Source organism: Taeniopygia guttata, chromosome 24 (genome assembly GCF_048771995.1).
Source record: "Taeniopygia guttata chromosome 24, bTaeGut7.mat, whole genome shotgun sequence".
NCBI classification, from domain to species: Eukaryota; Metazoa; Chordata; class Aves; order Passeriformes; family Estrildidae; genus Taeniopygia; species Taeniopygia guttata.
The window spans coordinates 522,592-539,451 of NC_133049.1; the positions used below are offsets into that span (position 1 = coordinate 522,592).

The following is a 16,860-nucleotide window of genomic DNA, read 5'->3' on the forward strand; positions in this document are numbered from 1 at the left end:
ACCTCAGCACTGCACGGGCCAAACAGTGCTGGGAGCTGTGGTCATCACTGCCATTTGGGCTGATGGAGCTGATGTTGGACAGAAAATTAGCACTGTAAAGATTCCAAAACAGACTCTGGAAGGTGGTGGTTTAGTAGGCTCAGCTTGCCAGACTATTAATTAGGCAGGCATGGCGATTCCTGTCATTGCCCTCTGCAATCCAGGATTGTGGGTTTCTGACACTCTGCTTACCCTTCCCTCTTCATGCAGTGCCAACTGATGATGTGGATGTCTACTTTGAAACCCCTGCTGATGACAATGAGCATGCCCGCTTCCAGAAGGCGAAGGAGCAGCTGGAGGTCAGGCACCACAACCGCATGGACCGGGTGAGCATCAGCCTTCAGACTTTGTGATGTGTGGTTGTTCATGTGTTTGGTTGCTGCCCCTGTTTTACTGGAAATATTGTTGAAGTGACTTGCTTTCCAGTTTCCAGTCTTCTGTGTGTTTCTTTCTGTATGACCACACCATGGGAGTCAGATTTTTATTTCTCCAGTGTTGGGAGAGAGAAATTACATTAGATGCTGGGAAGAAATTCTTTACTCAGTGTCATAGTACGACACGAAATAACTCACACACGGATGTTAGATGCAAAAGAGGGAAACAAAGAATGAAAAAGCAAACTTTATTTTCTGACTCCACTATATATAGAATACCAAAAGTGACAGTGGATTGGAGAGTGAAATTGCCACCTCTCCAAGTACACTGGTCAAACCGACAGTCCATCAATTCTCTCCATGCACAAAGAAGACTGCAAAACAATCATTATTTACATGAACAGTGTGAGAAGATTCAGTAGAAATATGTAAACATCAGAAGGCATAAGAAACTTTTAGAAGAACTGTAAAACTCTCAAAAAAACAGGGCGACAACTCAGAGGATTCTGAAGCCCTGGCACAGGTTGCCTGGAGAGTTTGTGAATTCCCCATATCTGGAAGTGTTTAAGGCCAGGTTGGACAGAGCTTGGAGCCATCTGGTTTAGTAGAGGGTGTCCCTGCCCCTGGAACAAGATGAGCCTTCCAGCTCATCTTGAATGTCCCTTCCAGCCTAAAACCTTCTGGGATTCTGTGAAGCTTGGCTTGTTACTCATAGGGATTAAGTGCTAGGCTTAAACCCCACAATAGCTCTTTCGTGCCTTCAAAAACCCGGCCAGGCTGTGCTAGGATCTGCCTGTGAAGGCAAATCAGCTCATAAAGGTAAGATGTAAATTTGTACCTTGTTCATGTGTTCTGTCCCTTTCCTGTCCAGGTGAAAAAGGAGTGGGAGGAAGCAGAGCACCAGGCTGTTAATCTCCCCAAGGCAGAAAGGCAGACTCTGATCCAGGTAAGAGTGGAAGGAGCTAAAGGGGAAAGTTACAGAGAGATGGCAATATTCAGAGCTAAAAGACAACTGAGATGCAAGAACAGCCTTCCTCCTCTGTCAACAGCTGCCTTTTAAAGGAGGTTTGATTCAATTGTTTGCTTTGTTCTTAAAACTGGAGATGATCTGATACCATGCCAGGTCCTTTCCTACACACACTAGTAGAAAGTGATCTCTTTCCTCAAGCGTTGCAACAGTAGAACCAAATTGTAATTTCAGACCTTTGGCCTGTTTTGCACTAACACTGGCCTCAGAGCCTGGTTCAGAGTCAGCTCTGGATCTCTTGGCACGCATTTCCTGCTTGACCAGACTTAGTGAAAAGAGCTTAGACAGTAGATAAAGCTGATTTGCTGCCAAAATACTAATCTTGCACCTTATGAGGAGAGTTCAGTTGGACTGTGAAGTTAATGAGAGATTGCAGTGTAGGATCATTAGGAGAAGGCTCTTCTGGCAGTGACAGCTCCGTGCATTTCTCTCCAACCAATATGCAACAAAGTGATTTACTCCAGCTTTTAAGCCCACTTTGGATTTTATCCTGGACACAGTTTTCTCTCCGCATTTTTTAATACAAGTTACTGTTTGGAACTGTGTGCAAATGCTAAAGTTTGTCATTATCTCTGTTGAAACATAACATTTAGTGGACTATTCTGGTTGGTTTGGAAATGAGGGTTATGACCTTTGTAAAAGAATACAGAGAGATTTGAACTGAAGGCGTGCTGATGGAAAATTTGCTATGCAATACCTGTGTAAACTTCTGCAAATTCAAATTAATGGCTCCAGGCTGAAGGGATCAATCCTGTTTTCGTATTGCTGGACTGAAAAAAAGAATTAATATTGTGTCAGTTCTGCAGCATGGCCTGGATCTCTCATCCCTAGCAAGGTGTTTATGTGCCAAGGTCCTTTTCACTCTTCAGACCTTTGAAATGGCTTGTGAAGGAAGTTTGGAAGGCAGATTATCACTACTGAATTTGCAGAGATGAAATCTGCATCATCATTTTTCCATGCCTTTCTCTCCTAACTGTATATTGGTTGGATATGGAGTTTTACAGTCTTTATTAGTTCTGAGGAGTTTCAAATGGTGTTGATCACACAGTGCATTTCATACAGATTATTTTCTTTGTTCTAGCACTTCCAGGCCATGGTAAAATCTCTGGAGAAAGAAGCAGCGAGTGAGAAGCAGCAGCTGGTGGAGACTCACTTGGCTCGTGTGGAAGCCATGCTGAATGATCGCCGTCGCATCGCCCTGGAGAACTACCTGGCTGCCCTGCAGGCTGACCCACCACGTGTGAGTTTCTTCCTAACACATTTTTCCAGTAGGATAGAATTGGGTAGGATGGCAGGTGGGAATGTATTGATGAGAAGATTGCCTGTGACTTGGAGAAACTGGGAATTGGTTCCTAGGAAAGCTTCTTCATTGTGGAAGTTGATGCTGCAGACTTAGCAGTGGGTCTGTAATTGACTCCCATTCCTTCCTGCCTGAGGGAAAAAACTCTGCATTGTTTGGTGTCCATAAGGCACAGTTCATAAAGTGTGGTGTTCTGAGTCATACAGACTTAAAATTCAAGTGTTCTGAATCAAACAGACTTAATTAAAAAAAAAAAAATATCCAGGGAGTGAGTGCAGGTGATAAATCTATCCAGCACCAAAGTAGGCTCACACCTGAAGTGCTGTTTTCAGCTGTGAGTTTGGGTTGACACCAGTGGTTTGACGTATTCCCTGCTCCTGTCCTGCAGCCCCACCGCATCCTGCAGGCCCTGAAGCGCTATGTCCGTGCTGAGAACAAGGACAGGCTGCACACCATCCGCCACTACCAGCACGTCCTGGCCGTGGATCCAGAGAAGGCTGCACAGATGAAATCCCAGGTATGAAGGGGTTTCTGTCAAGGCAGCCCTGGGGTTGTCAGAGGTTGTGGAAGCTGTGTGTTGCTGGGTACTACAGCAACTTCATCCTTGTGGAGCTCTCCCTCTCTCCTGTGCTTACTTCTGTCACCAGACGTGCTCGCTGCATGGTTTTCCTTGGTGCCTGACTCAGTGTTAAAAATTGAAGTTCTATTTTATACCTTGTTGTTCACAGTGACAAGCTGAGGGGTTTAGACCTAGGTCAGTATCAGTTCTGTATTTCTTTTTATCAAGCACCCCTGAAATTTATTTTCTGGGGACTTGGTTTTCTTGAACAGGCTTTCTCACTTCTTCCAAGTGTCTATATGTTTCCTTCCTTAGGCTTGGTCTTCATACTGCCTGTGTTTGGGGTTTGTGGAAATTCTCTTATGCCTCTGCAGCATTATTGCCTGATGTCCAAAGCATAAATCGTAAACCTTTCCAACTACTTGGTCAATGTTGTTAGCTTTATCAGAAAGTCTGGTTTTGATGGTTTTATGTTGTACAAATTATAAGAGAAAATCCATTAGTTACAGAAGTGATTCTCAGTGTGGACTGCTAACAGCTTCTCTAGACCCAACAGAAGCAATCAGCTGCCTAGTTTTGAACATTGATACACTGTCTAATCTCTTAAGAAAACTAAACACGCCTCTGTGAAATCACATTTAAAAATTAACAAACCCTAGGAAAAACTCTCTTGTTTCTGGCTTTTGAACAGGTGACTGGACACTGGCCAGGCTCGCTCCGCTGTGCAGCCCGGCCAGCTCAGCCTGTGACTCGGCTGAGATTCTGCCATGTCGAGTGCCAGCCGTGGCTGATGGGTCAGGCTGGCTGTGTTTGGCTTTGGCCAGAGCAAAGCCGGGCCCTGCTCCGGCCGTGAGCCGCCGAGCCGTTCTGCTGGCACGGCGGAAAATGGTGCAGTTGAGAGCAGAGGCGGCCCTGCAGCCCCGCACAGGAAGCATCCCGTGGCTGGAACTGACTGGGCAGGGGCCAGAAAACAGATCGGGCCCTGGCAGAGATCACATGGTCGTCCGCAGGCCCGGACGGGAGATTAACTCTTTTTAGTGCACAGAGGAAATTTGCAGACATCAATCCTCTCTTTGAGTGAGAGAAGAGGAAAGGGTGAAGACACGTAAAGGAAGCAACATGGAGACACCAAGGTCAGTGAAGAAAGAGCCAAATCCCAGATGGGAGAAGAATGAGGAGATAGATGCCTTAGTCTTGGGCTGAAATTCTCTTGTAAGGCTATGGTAAAGATATAATTGATACATCAGACTTTTTTACTTTTTTTTTTTTTTTTTCCCCTGTGACTCATGGAATGCACTGGGGGATCTGGGTAGCGTTCTAACCATGACTATGAGCAGAGGCACCTGTGTTGACACAAGCAGATGTTGAAATAGCTGTGATCCAATGAGAAGCTTGAATAGAGAGAAATGAGATGAAAAACCTTGCCCCAGGGATGGAAGAAGAAAACCTCTGTTCCCAGAGATAAAAGAGGAGAACTTTTGTTTCTATACTAGAACGGCTTATCCTCAAAATTGCACCCCAGTAAGCTGGAATGACCCGTGGTGGTAGTTGTGGGAAAACTACCAAAACGTGGGAGGGACTTCATGATCGCAGATTTCTGGGAAGGTGCTATTGATGAAAATTAAAACCACAAGAGAACTGTTTCTTCTGGAAAAGTCTCCATGGCATGGCAGGAGAGACTTCTCTCCCGAAGTAGACTAAAGAAAGATTATTCTAAAGTGGTAAACTAACTGAAATTACCAAATTTATCTCTTCACATTGTCAGTGGGAAAAAGAAAAGTTGGGGGGCAGAGAAGTGTTCTGAAGGTTTATTCTGATTTTTTATTATTTTTTCTTTTTAATTCTGTTAATAAAGTTTTCTTTAAACTTCTGAGCCTGCTTTGCTCTCCTCCTAGTCCTTACTGTCAAAACGAAAATGAGTCATTCTAGTGGGTGTGCTGGCATTTTACCAGCACTAAGCCCACTACGTCATTACACTGTATTTTACTTCTGAACAGCTAGAAAATCCTTTTCCTTCTGCTCGATTGTGTATGTGAATATGTTACTTCAGACCTGGCTTTTGTATTTGTATGAGTATTTGCAGATAACTCTGGAAGTCTTTGGAATTATGCTGGTACTTGTTTTCACTTATTTTAAAATAGTAAAGGATGTGCTGTAAGTCTGATTCAAAATTCGGATCAAGAATAGTCTGTTAAGACTGAAAAATCTCTTTGGAGCGATGTGCGCTTTCTTAGGTTCAGAGAGAACTCACTGTCCTTTTGCAGCATTAGGAATGTCTTCATAGTCCCAGTTTGTGGATAGTGTGCTGCTTTGGAGTATCCTTGAATTCTGCAATGCCCAAAAGACAAGCAAGAAGAAGAAACAGTGGAGAGCTGCAGGGAGACAGTGCAGTGGAACACATCTAGTGCTGCCAAGAGGAAGAATTAGGCACTGAGGAAAAAATGCATTAAAAGCTTTATAACCAGGAGATGGAAATATCCTGGGTTAAGGGTAGGACAGGGTCTGGAGCCTGTTGCTGTCACTCTGGTGAGGGGCAGAGTGGTGCCAGAAGCAAACCTCACACTGGGAGGTGGCAGATTTCATGGGTTCCACCTTATTTCTGGGTGTGGCAGTGCACGTTCACCACGTGTCTCCTGGTCTCCCACTGCCTGTGGGATTCTTGTTAAGCTGCATATCCCCAGAAGGAGTGGTGGCAACTGTGGTGGTTATGATGATGCTTGGCTTTCTGTGTGGAATTCGTGGTCACGTTTTCAGAGGCATGTCAAGCCCAGCCCAGTGCTTTGTTCCGCTGCTGTCACAGCCTAGGAGAGAGTGTGTGGACTGTGTTCTTAAGCTAAACCTAAACAGTTCTTAATTCATTCTGAAGGCTGCAGTGTCAACAAATCGACATGTGAGGGATGTGGGTGGTACAGTTCAATTTCCATTCCCTTTACTTTTCACATGCACTTTTAAGCTCCTCATTCAATTTCTTGGATTGACAAGCTGCCACATGCAAAATTAAACTGTTTTCATCCCTGCTCTTAAAGGTCAGGCACACATCAGACTGTGAAATAGGTCCATCTGACTCCTTAGCTTTTTACAATGTTTGGCCATCTGTATAAATGTTTTTCTTGCTCTCCTTGGTCCCTGATTATGCAGCACCCTCTTCAGGTCAGGCCTGACTTCACTGCTGGATTAAATGTGCTTGGGAGGAGTGATTTGAGTTTACCCAGAGCTTGAATATATTTCTCAAAGGAAGGGAGAACACTGCTGCCAATGAGTGTGGGTGTAGGACAAATGTAATTCCACAGTTGGTTTGAAAAGCACCTTTATTCTGAAACCAGAGCTGATAAAATATCCTGACTGCTTCTTTTGCCTATACCTTTTCTAGCAGTCAGGAATGATAATCCATTTAATAGAGCTGCTGCAGGAGATGAATTATGACTGTGTTGGGCATATGGGAAATACCAGCTTTGGTGGCATTTTAATGTTTGCAGTGGGGAGCTGATTACAGTGACAGTCAGCTGAATCCTCTCTTACTCCCAGCATTTCCCAAACTCCTGAGAGAACAGTCTGCAGATGGCCAGTTCCAGTGAAGTGTGAGAGCATCTGTCAGAGAATTGGACTGGGTGGATCTGTGTCTCCTATTGCCTGCCATGGCAGATCCACTAGTAATAGATATTTTATTGTGCAAGGAAAGAACTGGTACTGTGAAGTGACTGACAGTTTTTGCTTACTCCAACACACTCTTTTACATCTGCAGGTGATGACACATCTTCATGTGATTGAGGAACGGATGAATCAAAGCTTGTCTCTGCTCTACAAGGTACCATATGTGGCTGAAGAAATCCAGGATGAGATTGGTGAGTGTGTATGCCAGCCCCTATGCTGCTGTGTTAAGACTCCCAAGTTTTTATATCCAATGAGCTCCCAAAAGATTGCTCTCTCCTTTGAGGGGGTGGACAACAAGCACTTGGGCTTGAGCTCAGGAAAGATACTGTCTGGATGTTACAAAATAGCCAGTCAAAATAGCTTGTTCCAAGAATTTTCACTGTCCATTTAAAAAAAAAAAGTCAACAATGTCCAGAATATCAAAGCTGTCTCTCTAAGGGAGATGAAAAATATCCATTAAAAAAACCCAGATGCTTTCTCCCCTTATAGGTTAGTCTCATCTTGCCAAAACCTCTTGCCACATCAAACCTCTTGGCCCTTATTTGAATGCATTTCTAACCAATGCCTTTACTGAGAATTCCAGATGAAATAGGCAAGATATAATAGCCTAGCAGCCCGGAGAGCAGTGTTCTCCTGCAGTCTTGCCTCAGCCTGGTTCAAACCATCTGCACCTCTCTGTTGCTGCCAGGTTTCCTGCAGTCTGTGTAATAATTCATTTTATTCCTTTCAGATGAGCTGCTTCAGGAGCAGCGTGCAGACATGGATCAGTTCACAGCCTCCATTTCTGAGTCCCAGGTGGATGTCAGAGTGAGCTCTGAGGAGAGTGAAGAGATTCCCTTGGATGGCAAACCTTTCCACCCGTTCCAGGTGAAAACCTTCCCAGCCTTGCCTGAAAGTGAAGGTATGTGGAACTGAACACTAAGTTCACTGGTGATTTTCCTTAAGACAGTAGGCTCAGCTGGAATAGATAAAGCTCCATCCCTTTGGGTGATGTAGAGTAAAGCAGTCATCCTGACAGGATCCCTCACTCACTGGAGAAGCAGTGCTGTGAGTAACGTCTGCAGATCTGTTCTAATGATTTTCTGATTCTTCTCTTTGCGAAGCTGTCCTCTCTTTTCATTTTGCAGAAGATGTTTTTACAATGCATCTTGACTCCGGAATTAATTTTCAGTCTTTAACAAAAACATTTTGGTGTAATGTTAAATCTTTGTGCTGTGACCTGTTGAAGGGCTGAAGGAATTCCCTTTTTTAAAAAAAATATGTATATATTTTTTTTTGTATCATTGGATGTTGACAGCTGGTGTGTGTGCGTATAGTTATTTTTAAAATGCTTGAAACGAGTCCTGAGCCTAAAGCTGTAGACAAAAAACTTTTCCCAGGGTCTGAGTCAGAAATCATGCACAAGCCTTTTTTTCTTTCTCTCTTAATCTCCTTTCTCTGCTATTTTTGTTTTTGTTTTCCCTCCTGCTAGATCCTCAGCCGGATTTGTACCATCCAATGAAAAAAGGTTGGTTCTAAGCTGCTCCCTCACAGTGCTTTTGATTGCTCTCCTACCTCCTCAGTGTGAAATTGCTTCATTTTATTTCCATACTCACCTTGACTTTCATTTCCGTGCTTTCACTTAGATCAGTCATGTTCAGTTTTGCTTGTTTAGGCCTAGTGTTAAAGAAGGCAGCAAGCCTGAGCATCCAATTGTGTGTGTGTTCCTCCCTGATGGGCTCACAAGAGTCTCAGAGTGCCTGGAGTAGCTCTTAGCCCTTGGGGAAGGTGGCCTTAGCCATTGTCTGCAGTGGTGCTTTGCATCTCTTCATTTGTGACACTTCTCAGATTAAACCCTGCTGTCCAGAGGCACTTCTGCCTCCTGTGGGACCTGTCCTTGATGCCCCATGACACAAGAAATGAGTATTTTTCAGGACACAGGCTGTTTCCAATCTAAATGTCCTTATGGAGTGCAGCTAGTATAGGACAGATAAATCAGGAGATTCCTCCTCCATGTTTGTGCTTTCCTCAGCATCACCTTCCCACACGTAGCATCTCTCCATACCAAGCAAAGTGTGTGTGGTTTTCCATTTCTCCTTCAATTTAGGATTAATTCTGCAGTAGCTCAGTGCCTGGCTAAAAAGCAGCTTTAAGAGCAGCATAGAAATATTAGACTTAAATAATGTCTCTTAGTGATATAGAATCAGGGAAAGATCAGTAGAAAAGGGAGGCTTTTGCAGAGTAGTGCTGCATGAGCTGTGTGTGGAGTAAACCCAGTGTTTTAATCTGCATTTGGTTCCAAATATATTGTGTAGATCTCAAAGGAGAGCAAAAGATTTTGCTAATAACCATTTCATGTGGTCACACATGGTTTCGTAACACAGTGAAGGCCAAATAGCTTGAAACTACTCTCATTATCCACATTTCTCTGCAAATCTAAGTCACCTTCATCCCTGGTGTGGAACAGTGTACAGTGTGCTGGCTGCTCTGGCAAGAATTGGGACAGATTTTAGTTTGATATTTTATTTTTTAATTTTTTGGACAACTGCTATGTTGCCTTGCGGATGATAAATTTGTGCTAGTTCTACCTGTCTGGGTAAATGTAAGAGTCTCTGATGACCTGGGGACAGCAATTGTCCTACATTTGTTCCTCCTCTCCCTTTCCTGTTCATTGACTTGCTCAAGGGCTTTGAGGGAGTATTGGGTTGGGGGGATTTTGTGCAGGTGTGTGTTTTTGGGTTTTTTTTCCCTGTGAGGCATACAGTATAAACTGCCTTTGGGCAACATAGGACTGGGCTTGTTACTTGTTACTGCACACTGAGACAAATAGCAGAGCTCAGTGCAGCAGCTGAACTTTCAGCCCTGGAGACTGGGTTGGCTCCTGAGACTGGAATAAAGCAACCATAGGTCAAAAGTTGTTACAGTAGTTCTGTACAAACTATTTGTAGCTGGTTTCCCCTGAAAATCCCAATCATTGACTTCCATAATAACATAGCCTGCTTTGACAGTGGAGAGAAGTCAGACTGGCAGTCTTGATCATGCTTGGAATCTGATTACTACCTCCAAAGGAAAATGTGATGCACTAAAACCTGAGATGCTTCATAGTGAAATGTTATTTCTATGGCGTTTTCAGGCAATACAAACTTGTCACTGTAAAAACTTGCCTTGAAGCCATGTAGCCTGTCCTTGCATCTCATCAGAGAAAATGCTGCCAATTCCAGCAGCAGTTGACATGTCTTGAGCACCTTGCAAGCTCAGCATTTTGTGCAGAGTGGGGGGTTTGCAGTCACCAACAAAGCCTGAAGTGCTGTAGTGGAATTTCCCTCGCGTCATTGGAAAGATCCACTGCAGGTTTGAGGCCTCACTGTCCTGCCTTTGCACTAGTGTGTCACAGATCATTACATTGTTCCCACCGCCAGTGGAACACTGGTGTTCTCCTAACCTGCCATGTTGTGTCAGGGCAGTTTGCATCAGACTCTTTTACTGATCTGATCTATTTATAAATGCTTTGGATCAAAACAATTTATGCACAGCCTTCTGTTAAATTGATATTCTTCTCTTGAGCCAGTGCTGGTTCCAGCCTGGAAATGGGGTAGTAGCGTTCTGGTACAAAGACTGGTGTAGTTCTCTGCTCCTCCCTTGTTCCTGGAATTTATTGTTTTTGGGCTTGTGCCAGGTGTGGAACAGCAGTTCATTACAGAGCCATGCTGGGTGACCTTGGAATTCCCATTCCCAAGGATTTTGCTGATGTGTCTGATTCCAGCAGAATGGGCAATGCTGAAAGCATTCCTTGTGTGCTGGCTCTTGGCAGACAAATGTGTGTCCGCTCCTGTCCACGGCTGCAGAGGGGTGTTGGTGACCTGGGGTGCCACCTGCAGCCGTTACTACACTCGCTGTGTGTTATGCCTTGTCCAGGGCCATCTAACAGAAGCACTTAACTGCAGTTTGCCTGAATTGACACCTCAGCCTGATTTTGATGATGAGGTCCTGTCTGCTCCTCTCATTGCCACCTCATTTCCCCTCATTAACAGCCCTCCTAATCACTTGTCACTGTAGCTTGTGAGCTGCCATCTGACACAGCAGCATGAGGACAGGTTAATACTCCGCGGACTGTGCAGTTAAACACACCATTCATGGCAGCTCTACACAGAGTAGGTAGACCCTTCCAAAATGTTCCTAAGGACTGATGGGCTCTCCTTGCTCTTTTGGTGCAGGTTCTGGCATGACTGAGCTGGATGGGCTGATTGGTGCTGAAGAAAAAGTGATTAACAGCAAGAACAAGGTGGATGAAAATGTGGTGAGCTCTCCACCTTTATTTTGTGAAGCCAAACCTGCTGTGGACACTAATTAATAGCAGTGGCTTGTTTCCATGTCTCGTTCCAGCTCACAGAATGTCAGCGTATTCATTATCCATATGGTGTGGGGGAGTCAGTTTGATGACTGTTGTAGGCTCTTAATACTGATTAGCATCAGAAGGGTGGGAGGGGATGAGAAGGAGCTTCAGATCTTTGGCAGTCTGATTCTGAGAACTCTCTGATTTAGGAATGCTTTTCCCAAGCAGAGACCCTTTGATGTCCCTTTATTTTCACTAAGTAGCTCCCTGTCTGAACACACCGAATGCTGGTGGGTTCTGTCTGTGTTCCCACTTTTTTTTTTTTCATGGCAAGGGAGGCCTCACCTTCCTCTGACGTTGAGCAACCCAGCAGGAGTTGTCTCTATCCACAGTGTTAAGAATTCTCTAGGTTCTTGTGACAGCCACTTTGCCTCAGTTCCATGGGTTTAAAAAAATTAAAAAGTCAGCTTTTGAATTTCCTTTCAATACTTTTTAAAGCCACAGGTTAAATCTTACATAACAGAAATGCTGGGTCCAAAGTTAGGACCTTTTTTTTTTTTTCCTTTGGGGCTTTATTTTGCAATAGCCTGGAAATAACTAGCTGTAATACTACCTCTGGTGGCTGTGTAAGAGTTGGAGAACATTCCATGCTGTTGAGAGCAGAGGGAAGATGGTAAGTGGTCCTGAGCCTTTGCTAGTGTTCATTAAAGGTCTCTTGTCTGTCTTCCTTCTCCTTCTTGTTTTGTATGGATCCTTCCATAAAACGCTTTTGTGGCTGTTTTTAGGTAATTGATGAAACCCTTGATGTGAAGGAGATGATTTTCAATGCAGAGCGTGTCGGAGGGCTGGTGGATGAGCCGGTACGTTTGTGGCTGCTGAATCCAGGGACTGGCAAATTCCTAATACTGGATTTTTGACGACCATTTTTACTGAATTCAGGGTTTGGTGCCTGGATGCCTGGGGGCTCATGCAGAGTGAAACACAGCACAGCCATTCTGCATAAAGATGTAAACAGTGAACACACATTAGATATTAACTTGACTCCTACTGCAAAAGTGTTTTGTGGGATAGAGAAATGATATGGGCCAGTGTCTGTCCAGAGCTACTAAGTGGGGAAAAAATTTTGCGTTGGTTATCCTTTTGATGGAATATTTAGAGGTGAAATATTTAGGGGGGGAATACTTAAGGATGATATATATATACACTGTCTAGTGTATAATCAGTCGTATCTCAATACCACAGATGGTCAAAGACCTTTCTAGTGGCCATGGTTTAGGTTTGTGTTCAGCAGTGCATCTCCCTTATTGCTCTTCCTCAACCTGCTCTGTTTTCTTCCCTCCAGGATAATGACAACTCCCTCCGTGATGACTTTGGCTTCAGCAGCAGTGCCCTTATTGGGCTGTTGGTGATTGCTGTTGCCATAGCTACTGTTATAGTCATCAGCTTGGTGATGCTGAGGAAGAGGCAGTATGGGACCATCAGCCATGGAATTGTGGAGGTGAGAAACAGCTCGCTCCATAACTGAGGATGAAAATAGTCAGTATTGAATCACAAGTGTGTGGGGATAGAGAATGGCAGAAGCTGCCAGGCCATGGAGAGCGTCTGGTTTTGGCTGGGTAGGAATTAACTCTGTCCCTGCTGACACCATCATCACTCATTCCTCAGTGTGCAGGTGCTAGTCTCAAATGTGCTGTGCTGGCAACTGTGGCCACTCCAGAGTTGCATTTGCTTTTCACTAGGATTCACTTAGGCTTCCCTGGTTGGCTCAGGGTAGGATTTAGCAGTAAATCAGCTTTTCAGACAATATCCTAAGCAGGGCAGTCAGTCAGTCCATAGCAATTTGTCCTCTTGGCTAATTGACAATTTAGAATTGTTGTGATTGATGAAATGCTGAAGAGCAGTTCCTTCTTCCTTGCACATTTCTATGACAACTTAATGGAGCCCAGAGAAAGCTGCTTTTCCCTTTGCCCCACCCATGCAGGAGATCATAACAGCCTCTTCAATGAGAGAAGTGGGTTCTGATTTGCAGTGTTGGCTGAGCAATGACCGATTTGTGAGAACATCCCCACAGGGGATTGGGTGGGCAGCATCAGCTCCTGAACAAGCAATTCTATCAAAATCACCTTTTGTGGTTTACCTTTTTGTCCATTTACCGCTCACCATGGTATTCATTCAGTGTTTGTCTGTTGCCTCCTGTTCTATGGAATCAATCCTGGAAGTGTCTCCTTGACCAGTATCATGTGTTTTTTTCAAAGGTTGACCCGATGCTCACCCCTGAGGAGCGGCATCTGAGCAAGATGCAAAACCATGGCTATGAGAATCCTACTTACAAATACCTGGAGCAGATGCAGATATAAAAGAGATGAAGATGGAGTAGCCCCGATGGGAAAAGGTGCGGGGCAGAGGGCCAAAGTAGTCCAGTGTTTCGGATCAGCTGCTGACCAACAGTTGCTTCAAGAGGACTTCATCTTACATTCAGAACTCCTGGATCATTAAGACTATTATTACTACTGTAGAGTTGCAATTTCCATTCTTTAAAATGGGTGAAGAAATTATAATATAACAATATGATATATAAATCTCCTTAAATGGGAAAAATGGATCTATTGCAGATATTTGACTGAGATGTAGTTTTCTTTTTTTTTTTTAATAATCTGAAAAATACCAGTTCTGTTGTACTGTTGTCTGATACAAGCTCTATATATATAAAAATGGAAAATGTTGATTTTTATTTCTGATAGACCACCTGTATATTGCGGGTCATTTGTACCAGTCCATCTTCAAAAAAGGAGACAGTTGTGGCTCTTTGGTCATTTTGGGTTTTGTATATAAACCATTATTCTTTTTTCTTTTTTTTTTTTTTTTTTTAAGTGAATTTCACTGGGAGGTGCAAAGAGATTAATTTAGGGATAGGAGCTATTACAGCACAAGCAAGGAAGCAATTGGGAATGGTATCTTAACAAAATTCCTTATAATGAGACAAAAAAAGAAAAAGAGAAAAAAAAAGGAAAAAAAAAACATTTTCATATGCCAGTGGTGTGCACCCTGCTGCTTAGCAGCTTGGGCTCTAGGAATCAAGACTCCCTGGGGGCAAGGAGTTAAAAGGCTTCTAGCATCTCTGTTTATAGTTATTCTAGTAGAATGTTAGAACATGGTTTGTGCATACTTGGGTCTGCACATTCCCCTTTGAAATTCAGTTCTGCTCTAGAGTTGGAAGTTCTGGTATTGAATTGAAATCCTCTGTTCTCAGCCAGTTTCCTTCAGTACTCACCTGACATTAACAGCCCCCTCTTGCTACTACTTTCTAATTTCCCCAGCTCTCCTGGCTTACCAACATGGTAAGTAGTTAAGAGCTGCAGGTTTTTGAGCCTTTGCATCTCCCTGGGTGATGTGGGGCCAGAAATGACAAATCACTGCAATAACTGGGACCTTGGGAGCTGACAAACACAGAGAGGTCTCTTAGCTGAGAAGGGAAGAGAGTGACATGTTGGGAAAGGGATGCTGCCTACTTTAAGGGAAATAGGATGCATAGGTCCCAAGAAGACCAAAAGGGGCATTGTTCCACTCACCATCATCATGTCTTTGTAATGCTTGTATAGTTGGTGTTAATGCTCATGGCTTTTTTAAATCTGGGGGTTCTGGTAACCTGTGGTGTATTTTTTCTATTTTTCCTGTGACTTTATTTTTTCTTCCCTTTCCGTGTTTCTTCCCACTATGCACAGATTTACCTGCAAACTCCTTAGTGTGGTCTGTGGGGAATGTACAAAGTTTAAACACATCAATAAACACTTTAACTTCCAGATTGCTTCTTCTGTTTATTCATGGGCTCGCTGTAATTCCCCCTCCTCCCACCGTGTCCTGCTGAACTCATAAAACCTTTCCCTGACAGTGAGAAAGACTGTACAGGTATTGACATATAACCATGGAGTCTTTTGTGGTATTTCCAGATCTTGATGACCTTTGTGGAAAGGAGGAGGCAGGACGCTAAACCAGTGGCTGGATCCTGAGTAGTGTTAAAGCAGTTGCTGGAGCGCAGGTTGGGGAGAGCTGGGGCTGGGCCTGCCTCTGGCTGCTTGTGGAAGATCCTGCAGATGGTTCTCCCCATTCCCAGGATGCAGGTGGCTGCTGGCACAGCCTGTGGGAGCAAGCAGAGCCAAGGGTCTTTGCGGTGACAAGCTGTTCTGTCCCTGGCCATCCAACTGCACTTCCTTGAGAGCCACAGAGAGACCCTGTGCTGGCTGTGTTCTCAAAGCCTGTAACATCCACATGCCTTAGTAATGGAGCTGGGCAGAGTGGCAGCAGGAAATCTTTGAATTCCTAGGTGTGAGGGCATGGAAAAAGACCTCACAGTGACACAGTTTCTGTGGTTGCTTCTGGTGGATGGCCAGATCTGAAATAATTAAAGTCATAGAGGCCAGGGCAGGAATCACCTAATTAAGGTCAATGCTCACTGTATCATTGCTGCTGCTGTTTTACGGGGAGAAATAACTGTTAGTTTTAGGTGTTCTGGAAGAGAGACTTAAACCAAACAGCCTCTAAAGCTCAAAGCTATTTCTGGTCCCATGTGTCAGGATTCCTCTCTATTCTCCTGCTGGAGCTCACCTTAGGTCAGGGGTGGCTTCGTGTGGTGGAAAAATCTCTCCTCCAACCTGTGCTTTCAAAAAAAAGCTCAGAAGTCTCTGTTGTTCGGTCTCAAGGTAGTTTATTACAAGTTATCTAAAAGATTTTCTTCTTGGGCTGCTGCGGTTTGCTCACAGCTCAGGCAGAGGCACACACACACCCTGACATCCTCTCTGACTCCCGACTGCTTCTTCTCTCCCCCTCTGCCCAGGGCTGCTGCTGTCTTTTATATGGTACATTATGTGATAAATGTCTATAGTTTTTCCCCAATGCCTATTACCTATATTAAATGGTGCCTTTCTACTCTAAACCAATCTGTGAGTGCCAACATCACCAAGAACATGGAGGGAAGGAAGGAGAAAGAGGGAGGACAGGACAGGCCCAAATCCCTCCATCTTAAAACTTCTGACCCCCATGTACAAAATCAACCCCCCCCCCCCCATACAAGATTTAAAACCCCCCTGTACAGCACTCAAAAATTCTTCCCTTTACTTTGTGACTACTTCTACTATAATATCTAAACTTTTGTGACTTCTTGTTCTTCCTGCAAGGTTGGTAAATCATTCCATGGTTCAAACCCAAAATCCCAGCTGTTTCCAGCTGCCTGCCAGGGTCTCAAATGCCTCTGACTGGGGCCTGGAACCTCCAAAAATGTCTGAGGGACATTTTGAGTTCCAACATTCTCCTTTGAGCTGTGACCTCAAGCACATATTCCTACTCACTCATCTCAGTGAAATGTTGTAAGAGTCATTGTCACTTGAATGTCATTTTAGAGGTCGACAGACATAGTTAATTTTCCTCCATATTGATCTGTGCAGTTCCCAATAGGTCTGGAGGAAGAGAGGGAGAGGAGGAAACAAACAGGTTTAGCAATTTGGAACAGGAAGCACTTGCGTGTCCTGTTTCTCATTAACCATGGGCTCCTTGGTTCCACTGGAACCTCCATATTCTGGCTAAATTATTCAGACACCGAGGAAA

The 16,860-nt window shown here is 44.1% G+C and overlaps 1 protein-coding gene across 10 annotated transcripts in view; it reads left to right on the forward strand.

Annotated features, from left to right (window-relative positions):
* The window catches only part of APLP2 (amyloid beta precursor like protein 2), a 50,088-nt gene extending 35,026 nt beyond the window's left edge, over positions 1 to 15,062 (forward strand). For 2 of the 10 annotated variants that reach the window (XM_004174568.5, XM_030291084.4), the window contains 11 exons: positions 250 to 365; positions 1,285 to 1,359; positions 2,522 to 2,680; positions 3,129 to 3,257; positions 7,042 to 7,141; positions 7,681 to 7,851; positions 8,422 to 8,457; positions 11,144 to 11,226; positions 12,048 to 12,122; positions 12,605 to 12,760; positions 13,518 to 15,062. In XM_004174568.5, the coding sequence (XP_004174616.1) occupies positions 250 to 365; positions 1,285 to 1,359; positions 2,522 to 2,680; positions 3,129 to 3,257; positions 7,042 to 7,141; positions 7,681 to 7,851; positions 8,422 to 8,457; positions 11,144 to 11,226; positions 12,048 to 12,122; positions 12,605 to 12,760; positions 13,518 to 13,619 (1,202 nt within the window). In that variant the 3' untranslated portion in view covers positions 13,620 to 15,062. The remainder of the gene's footprint in view (positions 1 to 249; positions 366 to 1,284; positions 1,360 to 2,521; positions 2,681 to 3,128; positions 3,258 to 7,041; positions 7,142 to 7,680; positions 7,852 to 8,421; positions 8,458 to 11,143; positions 11,227 to 12,047; positions 12,123 to 12,604; positions 12,761 to 13,517) is intronic. The other 8 variants (XM_012570795.5, XM_030291085.4, XM_030291083.4 and 5 more) reach the window with 5 other exon arrangements.
* Positions 15,063 to 16,860: the final 1,798 nt, after the last annotated feature.